We start from the raw sequence: 18,831 nt of genomic DNA, 5'->3' as shown, positions 1-18,831 counted from the left end.
TATCAGGCTAACCTGCAAAAATATGCATATTTTTAATGCATTAATTCAGCCTGTAGACCATTAAGAGAGGAGAGACCTTCCCAGCAGAGCTACAAGACACCCAACTGAGCTGTAATTCAAGCCCTTCCTTATGGCAGAAGTGCCTGGAGTGCCAGCAGCCAACTTTTATAGTAGCCCTAATTATCTTACATTTATAATGGGAAAAGGAGTGGAAGTGGTCTGGAATAGTAGATACTAGCAAAGCAGAGGAAAAATGTGATACCCAGACCTTAAGAATCACAGAACCACAGAAAATTTCAGGCTGGAAGGGACCTGTGGAGGTCTCCAACCCAAGCCCTGCTAAAGCCCTCAGACTCCAATAAAATTCTTTTCCTGTTCAAGCTCTGTGTAGGATAAGATCTGCTTTCATCACCATATAACAGATTTTTGGTCTTCTTTTAGTAATGTGTATGACAGCCCAGGGACACACTGGGTAGAACACATGCAGCTGCCAACACACACTGGTGCACCTAAGGGTCGCTGACAGGTGGGAGTATCTTGCACTGCAAAAGTGGGAGCTTCACCTGGTGCTGCCTTGGCTGCAGCATCCTCAGAAGCAACCTTAGGGAAAGGACTCAGGTAGAAAATGGCAGAAGAACTTAAGCAAACTTCTCAGAAATCAGATTTTTGCCCCATGGGATAACAGTGTTAATCATTAGTCTCACATAGGCCCATCATTTAAATTTCAAATTGAACAAAAGTTCTTTTCCACCTTGCATAAAATGAAAAGAAAAATACCCGTTGCTCAGCACTAATAAGTGTTCTAAATGTTTAAAACTATTGATTTGTGAAAGAAAACCCAAGCATCAGGCAGAAAACACCTTCATTGCTAACTGTACTTCTTCAAGGTTATACAAAATGGATACGTTCTCTTACAAATGTGGAAAACAGTGTTACCCCAGCGCCACATAACAAAGACATAGGGAGCTGTTCACATAAATGAATTTTGTCTTGGGCTTATCGTAGTGGCTGATGGGGGAAAGTGTACATCTGCAGTCGCAATCATTTCATAATGAAATGTTCAGCACAGACCAACTTTCATTCCTTCTTTCTCTCCTTTGCTCCCTTCTATTACTCTCAGCTTCTCCCCAGCCTGCAGTATCGGACCAGGTCCCAAATCTGTGGCAATCTCAGCAATTTCATCCTGTTACCAACTCAGCAAGACTTTGCTACACCGTAATTTTCTAATCAAGGGTGCCTGGAGTTTGCTCCTCTACAAAAAAAAACCTTTCTGGAGTAGTGCTGTAGCATTCTCAGATGCCACCAACTGGAGGAGTTGGGTGTTCCCAGCACTTCAGAATCTCAGGCATTTGGGTTGAGTCAGCAAAATGCAGAATATCAGGCCTATTTTAAGCATGCACAGAGTGCTATTTGAGACCTTATTTTCCTCCTCACATCGAGACTGAGATCTGTAAATATTGGCAAACATGAAAATTGGGTCTTCATACTCTATCAAAAAAAATACTCGTCCTATCAAAAAGCCAAAAACCATCTGGCACCACTCCTTCCAGATGTTCTCCTGAACAGTCTCTCTTTCTTTTCTGCCAAATGTGTGCTATCTGCATGCCACAGTCCTTTCTCTCTCATCAATGTTCAGCTTCAGACTTCCATGCCCATTATTTCTTTCCTTTTTTTCTTACTTAATAGGTCAGTGAGTGGATCTATTCAACACACAGCATTGTGTTTTCAGGAGTATTGTGTATCATGAAATAATTTGTCTTTCATGATGCTTGTGGCTCAAGGGGTTGTTGCTGGTTTGGCAAAAGCATTTGGAAGGGAAACTTGTTAATAATTTAAATAAACACATAGGCTGAGGGATTCTGGAAATACTCATGCCACCAAGATGCGTGCACAAAATGTATTTAAATTGGGAAATAATTGGTGGAATCCCTGCCAGGACAGAAGGCAAGTGTGTTGTACCCATGGAGTCACTGCCCAAACAAAGCGGATAAACTCACATTTGTACCAGATTGGAAAAACTCCTCAGCTGCAGGGATTGAGAAGATGGGATCTCTTGGATTGCTGCAGCTGTAGTGGCCTTTGTGGTGTGAAAAATGGAGATTATTTCTCAATCAGACTGCTTGCTGCCTCTGTTTTACATCAACAGCAACCTTCACTGCTGAACAATAGGAAGATCACATATGTCATCTTCTGTATTCATGAAGCGCAGCTTAAAATTAATTGAAAACATCCTTCAGAGAAGGTTCTTCCCAACTTTGTTGTAACCAAATGCTCTAATTAGATCTTCAGGAAAGAAAAGCTTTTTTTCCCCAAATCTAATGAAAAATGTTTCAGTGAACAACTCATAACAAGCTCTGTACCACTAATGGCCAAACTGTCAGTCTCCTTGCATGCTGGTGTTTGGTGGACCTTGTGATTCCCCATTAAAGCTGCATGCAGAACAAGACCCAGAGACCGGCAGAGGATGTGATGCTGGAGTGGCTGTGTCACAGCCACAACACCCACTCTTGCACTGAGAGAATTATGGCCACTTTAGCATCCAGAAGCCTGAACATGAAAGGAACACAACCCCCAACCTCTAGCCTACAGCAGGCCTAGGAAAGTAACTGGTCTTTCCAGAAGCTGATGCTGACTTCATTTAATAGCATTTCCACAACTGGACACGTACAAAGCAGCCACTCAGTTTTGACTCAGAAGTGAATCTTAGTCTTATCTTCCTAATTTTGGTACAGAGGGGATTATACAAGCATTAATCAGCGGATATTACCCACATTTAAATGATTTTATATTCCCTAAATCCATACCTCATTTTCCTTCAGTGCATTTTTAGCAAAGAAAGGTCTGCCAAGGCCGATGAAAAACGTGTGTGTATCAGCATCAAGAGAAAATAAGGACCAAAATTGGCACAATCATGTATAAAAGATGTGTTTGCTCATTCTTCCAATCAAGGATGCTCATTAAATAATCATGTGACTCATGTAAGAGGCTACAATTACACGGTACAGCTCACTTTTCAAATATTCATGATCAGGCCACAGAGCCCAAATATAAATGGAAGCACTCACTTCCAGATTTGGTAAGCAAGGCGGTCTGAGGAGATGCTGCTTCCTGACTGGTATTATCACCATTGGGAAGAGGTGCCACATTTCTCACAGCTGCTTTCATTGACTATTTCCTCATCCTTAAGAGGGACTGGGTAACTTTCATTTAAAGAAGTGGCTGGGAAAAGTCATTTCAGTAAAACTGAACCTTTTCCTGTTTTTGTCAAATTATTTTCAAGCAAACCTTGGGGTTTATTTTGGAAAACACTGAAACTAACAGTCAAATATTTTGCATATCAGTATTTTTTCTCTGTTGCCACTGTTACCACTTGCACCCTTTTTTCAGAGGGCAGTGGTGACTCCAGCACATCACAGCACGGCTCCTTTCACACTTGTAGAGTGTTGGGAGTGACTTTCTATCACTCACACCTGCCCAGTTCTGCCACCAGATGCTCCATCCATGGGCTGCTCTGGCTTTTGGTGCCATCAGGCTTGACATACAGTCTGCATTTGCAAATCAATGATTTATTCTTTACATTTTCCATCTACCTTAACGTATTCAACAATACTAATGAAATCAAATTAATGTGCTGTATCTTTTTGCCACTCTTGCTTCCTTGGATGCAGACAATATGGTGCTAATTTCCAGCTATCGCTACATGTTTCACTTTCTACAGTTTCTTCCCACCAAGCTTACAAGCTTACAGAAATAACAAAGATTTTAATATCAAGCCAAAAACTGCTCAGCTTATCCAACCTAAAACACCGATTGCTGTTTGTCCACAGGTGTCACTTTGCTCCCCAGGGAAAGCAGGGCTTTCCTGCAAAACAGAAACTACTTTTATAGCCAAAAAAAAAAGCATCAAAAGGCACTGAAATACAGAATCATCAGCAACTCCCATTTTTCTGAGACTCATGGTTGGTGTGCACTTCCAATGGCTTCAGTGGGTAACTGATTTGAACAGGACAGGGACCACAGACAATAAAAGGAGAAATTATGTAGATAAAAGGAGAAATTACCGTATCTCCTACTGCCATCAGTCACCACAGCTTACAGACTCCTGCAAAAGAAAGTCCAGAAAGACCTGAATGACGTTACCAGGATGCACTGTTGGCCCAGCCACCACTTCCTACAACACCTGTGACCCTCAGTACCCTCCGTCCTTTTGATATCTGTGGTTTCCCATTCTGTGAAGCTCTGTGCCTGCTGAACTTCTTCATTTTTATTCAGCCCCTTTATACAACTGGCAAAGATCACACCAAGTCTTCATGGTCTTCTTGCAGTTTTCCAGCACAAGCTGTGGGAGTGGGGCAAAGCCACATAGTTTCCAAGCATTTGGTGAGTGAGACCAGGACCTGCTGCAACATATTAAATAATGGGGATTTAATGCCTTTCCAGTTGAGTAAAGGAAATAATAGGAAAAGTAAAATTAATTCAAAAGCTTTTTTAAGGGAAATTATGCTAACAGATCCAAGTAAACAGTGGGGTGTATATAGGATGGGGGTGGCTAGGAAAGTCTCCAGAACTCCTGAATGAGGAAGAAGTAGAGCAGAAGGCACCCGCTGAGTTTCTAAGCTTAACTCCTTACTGATGCAAGCATCACATTACCTAATTTCCTCCACAAACCTCAAGTTTGAAAGTAGTTTGGATTTCTTCCTCTTGACATTCCTTTTCCTCTCCGTTTTAATTTCCTCTCCTCCCTTGAACCCTCTGTTCAATTTATACAGTTCTGTCCTTGTGCTTACGCTGACTTTCAGCTCAGCTCGTTTCTTCTGGCTGTTCATCCCAAGCACCAGGAGCAAATATCCCTGTCCCTCTTAACTTTCTGCTGGATGAGGTCAATCAACTCCTCTAAAACATCTTCTCATGAACTGTACGTAGTGCAGCAGAGAGACCTCAAACCACTGATGGAAAACAGGGCTGGAATTGCTGGAGTTGGTTGAAAATTTCTGCAGCAGACTGTTGTGGTTTTTTTTTTTGCTGTTGTTTGTTTGTTTCTAAAACGACTGATTAAAACATACAGCACCACAAAGCTGAGGAAGCATTTATCTCTGCAACACCCCATGGTAGTTTGGGGAAAAGAACCTGATGAAACCTAAAGATTTCACTGACTGCTCACTGAGGAGTTTGCACTGCTTTCCAAATAACACAAAAAGAGAAGAGGCAGCTTTCAAGTTGTTTTCTTGTCTATTTGTATAGAGTTTTAGAAGAGAGATTTTCTGCCTTCACTGGCTTTCCTTCCATTGCTTGGCACCAGTATGCAAGTCGCACTTTTAAGCAAGTAAGGGAGGAAGCACTTTGAATCCGAGGATGCTGGGCAACTGCTGGGTTGGTGAGTGCTGATGGCCTCGTATATTCTGCACCATATGGTGGCAAAGACATCTGGCATAAAGAGAGAAGAACCTGCACGGTGGTGGAGTCACCATCACCGAGGTGTTCAAGAACCATGGAGAGGCAGCAATGCTGGGTATGGTGTAATGGGCATGGTGGGGGTGATCTGGGTGATCTTCGAGGTCTTTTCCAACTTTAATGATTCTATGATTCTATGATTATAGTTCAGCAGCCATTAGATGGGCTGGGCCAGAAGGTGACTTCATGTTACCAGCAAGAGAGAACCGACGGCACACTCCTGCTAAATGCATTAATTAGGTCCTAACAAATCCTAGCAGGTAGAGCATTTGCTTGCAGATTTAATTGGCATTTTCAAGCTGAGAGTAAAGTGTGTCAGTTGTGCTGCTTTTCAGACAGTGATAGCAAAGAATAAGACATAAATGCAGGGCTGAAATTAAACATACTGACTGTGGTTGTTTGTGCTTTTCCTGACATTAGCTGGAAGTGGAGTTACTGAAAAATAAATTCTGTCCTGTGGGAAAATTTCATATTATTTTCAGTTTTCTTTTCATCTCAAATGAAGGGGAAACAGCAAACCTTTCTGTGGAAAAGAAAGCTCCAGAGGAAAAATGTCTGGAACAGTTGAAATACATTGCTTCAGATAATTCAGCAGTGTTGGTATAGGCAGCAAATAATGCGTGGCACTCATAGGATTCCCTCTATGCTGTTCAGCTGGAAAGATGAATGCCTTTGCAAAACGTAAAAAACCTTAACATGAATCTAAAAGTGAAAAGAAGGCAGAAAAAAAAAAAAACAACACCTTTATGCAACTAAGTAAAAATAGCTGCCCTACATTTTTTAGGAGACAGGAATGACTTTTTGGAACCTCAACCTGAGAAGCCCCACAAACCAAGTCACTGATGATGAAGCAGAACCTCTGTGGAGCAGCCTGCACTGCCTGAGCCTCAGCAGACCTACAGCTACTTCAGATGGAGCTGCTGGGGTCTATTTGTAAGACCCTCCTGTCCACTGTGCATCAATTTTCCCACCTGCAAATCAGCACTAAAGGTATTCACCTCTTCACACCTCCCCAGGATAGGGAACACTAGCTCAGTCTTCCTCCTGTCCGTGCTTTCACCGTCTCCTGGAAAGCAAAGGATGATGTTGGCAGGGAGCTGGCAGAGAGAAAGCAAACAGAAACACAGACATTATGAAGCAGAGCTCCAAGTACTACAGATCTGCAAAACTCTTAGTTTCAGTAAATACTACAAACCCAAGCAGGTTACAATGAGGGGAAGGAGAAAACCAACTCCTGAGAAGGTATTGGAAGATGTGTCATTTGCATTTCCATATCCCAAATGCTGCTGATATGCTAAGAAATCCCTTTGCAGCCCATTCAGGACAGCTGGAACTTTGCTAGAATCACACCCTCCTTGTGAAATACTTTTTGTCAATCAGCACATCCTGCAGCACGCTTCTCTTCTCTTGGTGGTGAGGAAAGCACCATAAGCACCACCCGGCTGAGATGACACCTCATGGGAACTGATCGTGCATCATCGCAGAAAAGTGGAAGAAATCCCCAAAATCCTTCTTGATGAAGCTCAGGCTTTGACCAACACAGCAGAGGGCTTGCGGGCACTCACTGCTGGCAACTGCAGGCAATTATCTGGAGGCGTGTCACATGGAGTGACGGCATTGCGTCACATGGAGTGTCACATGGAGTGATGGCATTGGTGGACGAAAGGAAGGCGACCGATGTCATTTACCTGGACCTGAGCAAGGCCTTTGACATGGTCCCCCACCACATCCTCATCTCCAAATTGGAGGGAAGTGGATTTGATGGGTGGACGACCCGATGGATAAGCAATTGGTTGAAAGGCCGCAGACAGAGGGTGGTGGTCAATGGCTCTATGTCCAGGTGGAGGCCGGTAACAAGTGGTGTCCCCCAAGGGTCTGTCTTGGGACCGGTGCTCTTTAACATCTTTATTAATGACATCGATGAGGGAATTGAGTGCACCCTCAGCAAGTTTGCTGACGACACCAAGCTGAGTGGTGCCGTTGATACGATGGAAGGAAGGGATGCCATTCAGAGGGACCTCGACAGGCTGGAGGGCTGGGCTCGGGTGAACCTGATGAGGTTCAACACGGCAAAGTGCAAGGTTTTGCATTTGGGCCGGAAGAACCCCAGGCACCTGTACAGGCTGGGAGGAGCGGTCCTTGAGAGCAGCTCGGCAGAGAAGGACCTGGGGGTCCTGATGGACGAGAGACTGAATATGAGCCAGCAGTGCGCTCTGGCAGCTCAAAAGGCAAATGGGATCCTGGGCTCCATCAGGAGAGGGGTGGCCAGCAGGGACAGGGAGGTGATTGTCCCTCTCTACTCGGCTCTTGTGAGGCCCCATCTGGAGTACTGTGTCCAGGCGTGGAGCCCTCAGTACAAGAAAGACATTGAGATTTTGGAAAGGGTCCAGAGGAGGGCGACTAAGATGATCAGGGGGCTGGAGCACCTCCCCTATGAGGACAGGCTGAGGGAGTTGGGCTTGTTCAGCCTGGAGAAGAGAAGGCTGCGGGGTGACCTCATTGCAGCCTATCAATACCTGAAGGGAACCTACACCCAGGAGGGGAGTAAACTCTTCAAAAGGGCTGATAACAGCAGGACTAGGGGAAATGGTTTTAAGTTGAAGGAGGGAAGATTTAGGTTGGATGTTAGGGGGAAGTTCTTTACTAGGAGAGTGGTTAGGCCCTGGAACGGGCTGCCCAGGGAGGTTGTGGATGCCCCGTCCTTGGACGTGTTTAAGGCCAGGTTGGACGGGGTCCTGGGCAACCTGATCTGAATGTGTATGTTTGGTGGCCCTGCTAGGCAGGGGGGTTGGAACTACATGATCCTTGGGGTCCCTTCCAACCCGGGTGATTCTGTGATTCTGTGATTCTGTGTGAGGCTGAGATGGAAAAAATGTAACATTTTGTGTGGATATCAGAATAATGGAAAAAGCAGCAGAGAAGAAGCGACTAAAGCCACATTTCTGGGATCAGCACTGTGTCAAAACACGAGATTCATCCTGTGCAGACAGCATTAGAAATTATCCTGATGACAAAGGGAAAAGAAAGGAAGCTATTCTGCGCATTTTCCTGCTCTTCTGGGTGCAATCAGCACACATCTTCAGCACGGCCATTAGCATTCCTCCACCAAAGACATCTCCGCAAAGCACAGCTCACATTTTCAAAGACGATGTTGGAAAGCTTCCCAGATTATATATTTTCCTCTTTAATTTATACCTCTGAGGATAATGCTAATCAAGGAGGCAGTGAAAGTGGTGAGACATCTTCAGACCCGGCTTGATTTATTAACAGTGGGTGCATTATTCTCACTTGGAAAACGATGCTAGGATCCCAAGCTTCCAGAAAACACCCCTGTTTGCTGGTAGGCTATCAAATATGAGCTGACAATGTACTTGCACAGCACAAATGCATAAGTGCATCTATGATTCACCTGCAAAACATGCAGTACGCTGGATGCTCTGAAGTAGGTTAGAAGAACAATGCAACATCAGAGAGAAGGGGAGAGGAAGAAGTCCAAACTCCAAAATCTGCAACTGAGAAATATTTTCCTTGCACACGTAGTTCAGCCCTCTGTCCTCAGGCCACTTTTGAATGGAGTTTGGATGCACAGAGATGGACAACCATGTGACAGTGCATGTAGCTAGCTGCATATTACAAATGCCATCTTCACGGCCTGGCAGATCTACTAAATATTCCAGGGATTATGCATGGTCTGTTTAGCAAGCTCAAAGTAAAAAGCAGATTGCACACATTTCACACGGCATAAATCCCCACGCCTATCTCCTTAGCTCTGACCTGAACTTCTGCAACACAGCCACTGAATTACAGAGGCTAATGTCAGAGAGACATCGAAGAAAAAATGATGCCAAAACAGCAACTGGCTCTGACAGTGGTAGCTAATCAGGGCATCCTCTGTAATCCGTAATGTGAATTTCTTTCCCTACCTTTAAAAAAGGTAGGGAAAGAAAAAAAGCACGTAACACAGCAATTCTGAAGTAGAACAGAGACTTCTACAGGGCAGAATTAATCCATTTAAAATGCAGTATAGGTTTATTTGGAGTAACCACCCTGCTGTAAAACCAAACGAAGACAAGATACATTTCTGAGTCCTGCTGGTAGCCATATCATGTCAAACACACTAATTGACTGGGGGAGAATTTGCAAATGTATGCATTTGATTTCTAAGACTTCACTCATTTTTATTTATTATCATTTTGATCCATATATCTCTTGCAGGATGATCTGTTGCTGGATGGGGAATTCTCAAAAAAAATTAAATTTCAGGAATTTCTTTTTTCCTGGCATCAGCAGAGGCCATCGTGTGTTTCATTCTTACTTCACCCAGGTAAAAATAACCCAGTTTTCAGGCAACGGTTCCACATTTGTGCACACAAACAACAATTTGCTCACTTGACTTCTCAGCCCTGTATGCTACATACCCACACTGAACACACACAGAACTTTTTAAGTGGAGAATCACCTACACCTACTAAAGATCCACTCCACATTGTTTTATATGCAAAAATTGTAGATAAAAATCCTATCTCATCTGTTTTACTGAGATGTCATTTGCCAGCCATCTTGATACAGTGGCTTCTGATGAGTGAAAACGATAAACAGAGCTACTGCATGGAGGCTCCATATCCTGTTTCTTTCACAAACAACATGTTCAGAAGAGACTGACTCCTCTGGGACTTCTCCCAGCTCTCACACATCTCCTTGGAGCTTCTCCTGCAGGCAGAACACCCCTCCTGCAAATTAATTCCTGTCTGAGAATCATGGATTATTTCTGTAGGCATAACCTGGAAGACCTGAGAAATCAACTATCAGAGGAAAAAATGAAGAGCAAAATCAGGATCTACATTTCTATAAGTTCTTAAAAGGGCTGGAGAGCACATGTTCCTCGTACTGCTGTTCTGCAGTATGCATGGTTACAGTGCACATCCCACAGCTACACCTGCACAGACTGGTTCAGCCTCTGTTCAGCCAAAGTGCCCACTTCATTTCCAGCACGTTGTGCTGCACCTCGTTGCTGAAGTCAACAGGAATGAAAATACTCTGATACTCAAAGCTTTTCCCACACATGAGTAGAAAGTGCATCTCTTAAGCCTCTGAATTAAGGACGTAAAGGGAAAGACGTAATTAAGGCTTATGGAAATTCAGTCCCCCCTCACACATTAGTAGTGAGGTACGAGATGCTGTGCTCTCTACATCTGCATGCCTTGGGTTTTCACCTCCCATCCCAGCTACAGTGCTGTTAACCCTTATTGTAAAAAACTTTTTCCTTATATCCAATCTAAATCTCCCCTCATTTAGTTTGAAACCACTCACCCTTGTCCTATCACAGCAGACCCTCCTAAAGCCTCTGTCTCCTTCTTTCTCAAAGCCCCTTCAGGGGGCTGTCCTCAGGTCTCCATGGAGCCTTCCCTTCTCCAGGCTGCACAGACCCAGCTCTCTCAGCCTGCCCTTGTAGGGAGGCGTTCCATCCCTGGGATCACTTTTGTGGCTTTCCTCTAGATGCACTCCAACAGGTCCACACCTCTTCTGTAATGAAGACTCCTCTTCAGGACGCAGTGATCCAGGTGAGGTCTCACAACACCGAGCAGAGGGGCAGATCCCCTCCCTTGCCCTGCTGGCCATGCTTTTCTTGCCCAAGATACAGCTGGCTTTTATAATAATATTGCCTGAACTGCTATGCGTGGAGCGAACGTCTCCCACCTCCCCAGTATGCAAAATGCTGTCTCTGATGATTCAGACACACTCCTTCCTTCAGCCCTGCTACCTCCAAGCTGGGGGCAGGATTAAACCTGCAAATGGTCAAAGTCCTCTGCTGATTGCAAGGCATGACTGCAGTGTTTTTCTCCATTGATTCCTTTAATGGCACCCCATTCAGGATCAGCATGCAAGTGGTCAGGCACAGCAGAAGAAATTCATTGTGAACTTCAACAGCTCAGGCTGCCCACAGCCCCTCTGCACGGATGCTGCCTGCATGTGCTACCAAGACCTGCATTTGCATGGAAAAAATTCCTATGGGTCAAGAGAAAGAAACACACGATTCCCAGCAGCTGGCACTGGGAAGGCTCCCTGCCTGACAAGGCTGTCCCTTACGTTTGTTTTTTACTGGCTGTGATTAACAAGCACTTCAAAGCTCCTAACAATAAATCAGATGCAGTTCATAAATTCAGCACTGCTGAAAAACAGAATATAACTCATGTCCTGAGTGGCACAGCAAAGCCTACAGCTGGCATAACTCAGCAGACCTTCAGAACTTCCCCAGCACAGAAAGCATCCTGCAGTGTGCAGCCTCCTGTGCTCCATCCTCAGCAGTACCCAGGGAAACTCCTTGCTGTGGCACTACGTCCAGGCTGGGATTCATAGAATAGGATCATTGAATCTTAGAGTCATAGAGTTACCACTATATGAAGGAGATGCTGGGAAAGCTGTAGCTGTTAGTGGCAGGGGTGTCAAAATAGTCTCTGAAGAACCAGCTACGTTATCTTATAAGGGTCTTAAGTACTTTACTGAAAAAAGGACTGAGACTGCAATTCTTACTATTTCAAGTTCAGTTTTGCAGGTGAATGCCAAAAATTTTCTCACTGCTGAAGATGTGCAGTTTCTTAGAGCATTAGGTGACCATAAAGCAGACGTGACTTCAGAACCACGAATACTAAATGTGGAGTGTGTTCCTCAGTGCTGAATCATGCACAGTCTACTGCAGCGCATTACTTCCCTTAAACTGGAAAACCAATTATAAATAATGCTTCATTACTTGAAGCTGCAGTTTGCTACGACAGCCTAAAAACAAAGAAACCCCAGAAATTTGCAAGCAGCCCCGATCGGACAGTAAGAACAGAACTGCTGTGTTAAGAAGGAAAGGGCTCTGTACATTCTTGGCCCATTTTGGAGGTACAGACTGCTCAGAAGGGAAAGTGAGGCAAACTCTTAAGAGACCAATTTAAAGAACTCCATTCCCTGTTAATGATGTGAAACCACAACTCCTTGGCTATTTCTGCAACTTTGAGGTAAAACACGTGTGCACAAAATTATTAGGGCTCAGGTCCTGGCGCAGAGCCACACACAAGTGCTGAGCATGATGGGGTCATCATGGAGCCCTGGGCATCACACTGGGCCAGTGTCTCAGTGGTGGCATGGAACACGCTCCCAAGGGCCCCAAGCTGCCAGAGTTCAAGGAGCATTGTACCAGTGAGACCCTGTGCCACGCAGCCCAGGGAAAAGCACAACATGCAAAATTCAACTGGAACATCCACAGCCTCCCTGTTACTACTCTTCTTCTCCCCAGCCTCTCCTTTCTGTCCTAGCCTATAAATAAAACATTTCATTACCCAGCGAAAAAGAATAAAAGAAGGCAGGTGAGTCACCCTCCCTGGTGTTACTTCTCTCTTTCATCTGCCTCATCCTCTTCCTCAACACATTTACAGCTCTGAAGTCAAATGGGCATGGAGTCACCTACATCCCTGTAGGTGGGATGCCCTGTAGGAACGGGGCTGCACAGATTTCAAGCCTGGTGAACTTACACTCCTCCAATTGCACTTTTCAGACCCAGATGCAGAGCTCATGCTACAGAGCTCACTCCTGCTTCAACAAGGTGGTATTTCAACAAGAATGTCTTCTAGACGATTGACTGTGAGCTGTGATGAAATGGCCACTCTGTCAAACTGTCTGAGAATGACAGGAAGAGAAGGGTCCAAGAAGAAACCCACAGCGTTTCTGTCTCTCTGCAAGGTATTACTTCCACTCACACAGCAGCAAGTACTGCACAGAGACTTCCACCAAACAATCTCCATCACTCTCATTCCAGCATCATTTCAGTCCAGGAAGGAGAGTAAAAAATAAGAAATTCAATTATCTGAATCAGGAAGGACTACAATTTCAAAAATAAAATTGTCACGGATATATATCCTTGCACAGTGAGATTAAATCTATCCTCAGTTGGCTAAATCACAGCAAGACAGCCTGGCAGTTGGGGACATATTTGTGAACAACTCCTCAGGCTCCCCTGAGGCAAATGCTTAGGTCAGTGAATCCACCCTATCAAAACTCTTTCTACAGCAACTTTAAAAAACACTGGGTTTTGGATCTCAGCCTTTACAGTCACACAGCCTTGAACGGTACATTTGCTTGGATGTTTGGCACGGCAGATCTTGGGGGGCAATACTTGGGAGGCTAGGAAGGCAAAGAAGGTAGCAAAAGCAACCTGCTTAGCATTTGATTGTGTTCTGACATAACCCAAAAGCATCAGTGCCTGAACACAGAAGTGCAGATACTCATGCTCACACCCATTTCTCTCCATTTAGGTGAATACCTGGGCTCTTAATCTGCATGGAAATGACCAGAATTGTCTTTTATGCTGAGCAGTAAAGCCACCAGTAACTCACTTTCTCCAGAAATCAGAGAGAAATTAGGATTTACAGGTGAAGGATATCAGCATGAACACAGGCTTCTGCTGGGAGCAGCTCACCACAGCCCTGGCTGGCAGCACATTTTGGTGGCCCAGCCATAGCTGGAGGTACTTGGCACACATTTTCAAAAGTGATCCCTACAAATGATCTGAATTAGAAACGGTTTTTAGAAATACTTTTACTGCAAACACTGAGCTTGGAGGAACTGTCCTTGTCAAGGGGCAGCATGAATTAGGACAGCTCACCTCCCTAGCACATACCATTTCTGCAGCATTCAGTCCCAGAATCATGGGGCTTTTGTGCCAGGCACTCCTGAAGATCCCAGCCAGTCCCTGGCTGCCATTCCAGAAGGGTTCCCATAGGTGCTGTCTGCCATCCATACAGGCATGGCTCTGGGGTTCAATGCCATCTCCCATGGCATTGGATCCCACCTGTGGCTTCTCTAAGGAGGAGGAATGGGACATGATGGCCAGGGAGGTCCTCACCATTGTGCCAGGCTGAAGGCTAAGAGCATCACAGTGTGAGTAACAGTAAGCAGGGTCCACTGGCAGCTCCCAACCTCAGCTACGTGTAGAAGGGACCGCCACCACTGCCTGGAAATCATCCCATGGATAAAATCATAGAATCATTAAGGTCGAAAATGACCTCTAAGATCACCAAATCCAATGTCAACCCACCCTCACCATGCCCACTGCCCATGTCCCTCAGTGCCACATCTCCACAGTTCTTGAACATCTCCAGGGATGGAGACTCCACCACCTCGCTACACCTGCACCGTGGAGGCAGAGTCCCTTCTTACCTTTTGCCATCTCTCTGAAGGAAACCACATTTATTTATTTATTCTGGGCAATGCCTGGCAGTCTGTGTATATTTTTGGAAATAATGCTTTTCAAGGAAGTTTAATCACTGTTGATGTATAAAAATAAATAACAGAATCTGTGACCAGATGGTGTGTTGGGTGATATGGGGCTCTTCTTCATAACACAAAACAGCTCCCCAGCCCTTGCAAGGTCTGCCTGCAAGCTCCTCTCACCGTAAACCAAATTCACCTTCAGGAAGGAGCAGTTTGAAGGAGTGGAATATTTTCAGCAAAATCTAGAGGCCAAGTGTAAAAGCAAGAGGAATTCTGCTTTGCCCATGCCCAGAAGCTACTGGAGTCAATCTTCATTGCTGGAGGAGAAGCAGCTGTGGGATCTGCAGTTCCTTATTACCCCAACTTTGCTTGAGAAATCTCTGAGCTTTCCACTCTTTGTGGGAAATATTCTTCTGTAATTCAAATCACTGCAGATATTGGTTGATCCAGAGAACACGCAGTGAAACCATTGCTTTTCATCATTCAGAAACCACTCACAAGGTTTTGACAGAAAGCCAGCTTGGCTCAAGGCTGGGCTCAAGGCCAGCTTGAAAATATTCCCGAACCTTTCAACAATCCCTGGCTGGTTTTCAAACTTAAAACAAAAGCCCAGGTCGGGGAAAGTTTGCAAATGTTTAGGTTGTGTAAGAAAATTTCTGAGCATCTTGTGATAAATTCCCATCATCTGTTCTCATGCTGGGAGAATCTCCCAGTCTCCATATCCTTCTCTTGCCTTACAGAGCATAACAGTGGACTTTATAAAAAGGGCTTGTCTGAGAGCTGGAGAGAAAGATATAGGATGTGCCAGGAGTTGTTTGGAAAGCAAACAGCCAGGTTGGCTCTTGTTTGGATGCCCTGTTCCTTGCTTGAATTGTCCTCAGGTGCTCCATTAAGTAGCAAGAGTTCTAAGTTCACAGTACTTTCTGGAGCCAGGTATCCTTCACAGGTTCACTGCTACATTCTAAGCAGCAGAATTACAGAGTTTTCTGAAATACTTTACAGTTCCAGATGTTCAGCAATATGACAGAACTCTTACTCAGCAACTTGAGAACATTTTGTCACACAGAGAATCGTGAAATGCTGCACTTCTCTCTGTGTAGGTAATGTAGAACAGAAATGTAGGCACTGCAGCCACAAATAGACACTGCAGGCACAGGACTGCACTGACTGGGATGCTGCTGTGTCTGGCACACATACACACAGCGCACACATGCACAAACACACACCAGATACTTGTTAAACAGGGAAAACAAAACGAAAAATATTTGAAACACATTCCTGCTCTCAAGATGTTGCTAATCAGACTGACTGCTAGCAAACGTCAGGCAAGGTCTGCATTGCTCGCTTCATTTCTACCTTGCCACCATTTGACAAATGCCAACAAACATATGCAAAGTCCCTTTGCAGATGATTCCAAAAGCAGAACATTGTTTTTCTTTTTTTCTTTTTTCCTTTTCCCTCTGATCTTTCTTTCTATTTTTTCCTTTTTCTTCTTTTTCTTTTATTCTTCCACTCTTTCTATTCTGCCTTCTCTAAGCCCGAATCTACATTCCATTTATTGGAATTTATACTATTTCAGAGATCAGCCTTTTTTGTTTTGTATGCTAAGATTCATCATGGCCATATTCTTATCCATCAGGGAGCAACAAAAGCTCACACGATCTCTTCCTCCTTCCTCGCGTCGTTGCACTGCTGAGCAGCCCAACCTCAGGACCCCAGTGCTGCCCTGCTCCACACACACGCCTCATGCCCCGAGCAGCCTTACAATAGCATCTGCCTCCCCTGCCAGCAAAAAGTCGTGTTCCACAACCTACGGCTCAGATCAGCGAATGAGCAGCACATCAGCAGATTTTCTGCCTGCCCAAAGCTACAAAACAGCTACAAAACAGCTACAAAACAGCAAAACATTTCCCACAGCAGCCAATGGGTGTTAGATCCCATTTTACTACTGAACTCGGTAGCATTAAGCAGACAGAAAAGCAGCAGGGAAAAATCCATGTCAAGAGAACACGCACGCACAGATGCACGCTCAAACCCTGAAAAAATCATCCAGATGAGTAGAAGTGGAATAATATAGCCACGCTGACTCTTGATTATTCTGGCCAGCTACTCTTTGTGCTGATTAACTGAAGGGGATTAGGAAGGACTCAGCCCAAAAACGCAGCTCCTAATGCTCCTGCAGCTATTGCATAACGAGGCCGATTCCCATCCCAAGCCCTGACCCTCAACTTACTCAACACAAGTTTAATGCTGTCAGGTTGCATAATGGAAACACCTGCTTCCCAGCAAAGAGGAATCTGGATGGGATCCACCAGGTCCCAAGGGCTGAGTTATTTGTTACTTGAGTTCCCAGGTGGGCAGCAGAGGGAAAGGAAGTGGGCAAATATCACCAAGAAGGAAATAGAGCTGCTTTCCCTAAAACATTTGTATCAGGACGTACTGGCAGCCAAAGCCTTCTGAGCTTCATTCACGCACGCACACCTGCTGTTGGCACACCCACTGAAGAAACAAACCCTAAGCCAAGAGAAATCAAACACATCTCCAAAGTATATTGAAGAAAATCAATGAACCCACACAGCCTGGCTCAGCTAAGTGCACTTTGGTCAGGTACACCTATAGGAGGAAAACACAGCAATCCAAAAGTCTGTGATTACGATGCTATCTTCAAAAGCATGCAGAAAATAACACTTCAGAACAGTCACTCCGTTAAAATTTGTGTGCTGAAATAACATCACGGGGCTATGCAGGAATTTCAGGTACTTAAGGAATACGTGAAGTAACTCCTTTGCAATCTATCACTCTGGATGTGTACAGGTGGAGCCAAATGAGGACAGAGCCCCACCAAGTTGAACTGCAACCAAACACCTTCCAACATCTGACTGAAAACTGGACTCTCTCTGCCCAGCAAACTGTAAAAAGCTTCGGGGAACTTGGCTGGGTCCTGCGTCCCCCTCCCCCACCACAGCAAATAATTTGCAAAGGCCGCTATTGCTCGCTCCATTCTATGCGCTCGCTACTCGCTAGCAGTGTTTTCGAACAGCAGGGCTGGGCGAAGAGCAGGGGGAGGGACGGGGACAGAGGCTGGGGATGCTGCTGCCGTCGCCAGGCCCCTTTGTTGAGCATCAGCGGATACCCCTCGCCTCTTACCTGGGGATGCGGTCGCCATGGCGACGGGCTGGTGCTCCCCGGCGGAGCCGAACGCCAGCCGCTCCCGCTGCCGAGCCCCGTCTCCATCCCGCAGCGCAGCCCCGGCCGCGTACTGCTCCGCCCCGGCCACAGCCCAGCGCTCCGCGGTGCCCGCCAGCAGCAGGTCCTGGGGGTCCGGCGGGGCTGACATGCTGCTGCCAGGCGGCCGCTGGCTCCGGCTCTCGGGCTGCGGCGGGCGCCACCGAAAGTGGCCGCCGAGGGCTGGCTGCTGCGCGGCCGCGCTGGGTCTGGCCGGCTGCGGAACTCGGAGCCGCCGCTGCTGTTGCCGTATCTCCACTAGCGCGTATTACGCAGGTGAAAATGGCTTGTTCAGTTGGAGCCTTCCAGCCCTTGCGTCACCCTGTGGCTGGCATATCACAGGGCAGGAATCTGCCAGCCTGGCTGCTGCTCTCCCCCACTTAACCGCTTTGGCAGGGTAGGCACGGACTGCGCGCACAGCGGGGACGCACCCCTTCCAGGCAAGCGCATCCCCCGCCTCTTAATCCCCTCCCGCGACAGCGTCCCGCAGAGCACGCTAAAACAGCGCAGCCACTGCGGGGATGCCGCCGGTTCCTCTCACACCTCCGGGGAAAGACAGCCCCGTGGCCACGCGCATCCCACCAGCCCACAAATGCCTCCGATCTCCACCAGCCGAGCAGAAAAAGCCGCACTCCGCCACTGGGCGCTCGGCTTTGTGCAGTTGGCTCCGTGCTGCTTGCAGCCACGAAGGAGGCAGAGACGATCACAGCTTCTTGCATGTAAATGACACTTGTCAAAATAAACTCACAGCAGGTGTCTGTGTGCCTCGTTTCTTCTTCTTTTTTTTTTTTCTTTTTTCCGTTATTGTATTTTCATTCTTACTGATTCTCATAAGCAAGCTGTGCTAGCAGAGGTGGTGCAGGGAGCTCTGCAATTAAGGGGAGAAGCATTGGCAGGAGATGC

General features: G+C 45.9%; 1 protein-coding gene across 2 annotated transcripts in view; it reads right to left on the bottom strand.

The window, feature by feature from the left end:
* Positions 1 to 18,040, bottom strand: part of RTN1 (reticulon 1) — a 97,728-nt gene extending 79,688 nt beyond the window's left edge. The window contains exon 1 of one of the 2 annotated variants that reach the window (XM_042863774.1): positions 17,851 to 18,040. In XM_042863774.1, coding sequence (XP_042719708.1) covers positions 17,851 to 18,040 — 190 coding nt within the window. The remainder of the gene's footprint in view (positions 1 to 17,850) is intronic. The other variant, XM_042863793.1, reaches the window with a different exon arrangement.
* Between the last annotated feature and the right edge of the window lie 791 nt (positions 18,041 to 18,831).

This window comes from Lagopus leucura, unplaced genomic scaffold, assembly GCF_019238085.1.
Source record: "Lagopus leucura isolate 7727_CA_CO unplaced genomic scaffold, USGS_WTPT01 Super-Scaffold_1, whole genome shotgun sequence".
Classification (NCBI taxonomy): domain Eukaryota; kingdom Metazoa; phylum Chordata; class Aves; order Galliformes; family Phasianidae; genus Lagopus; species Lagopus leucura.
Note: the sequence above shows the minus strand (reverse complement) of the source record. Positions and strands in the feature narration are given on the sequence as shown.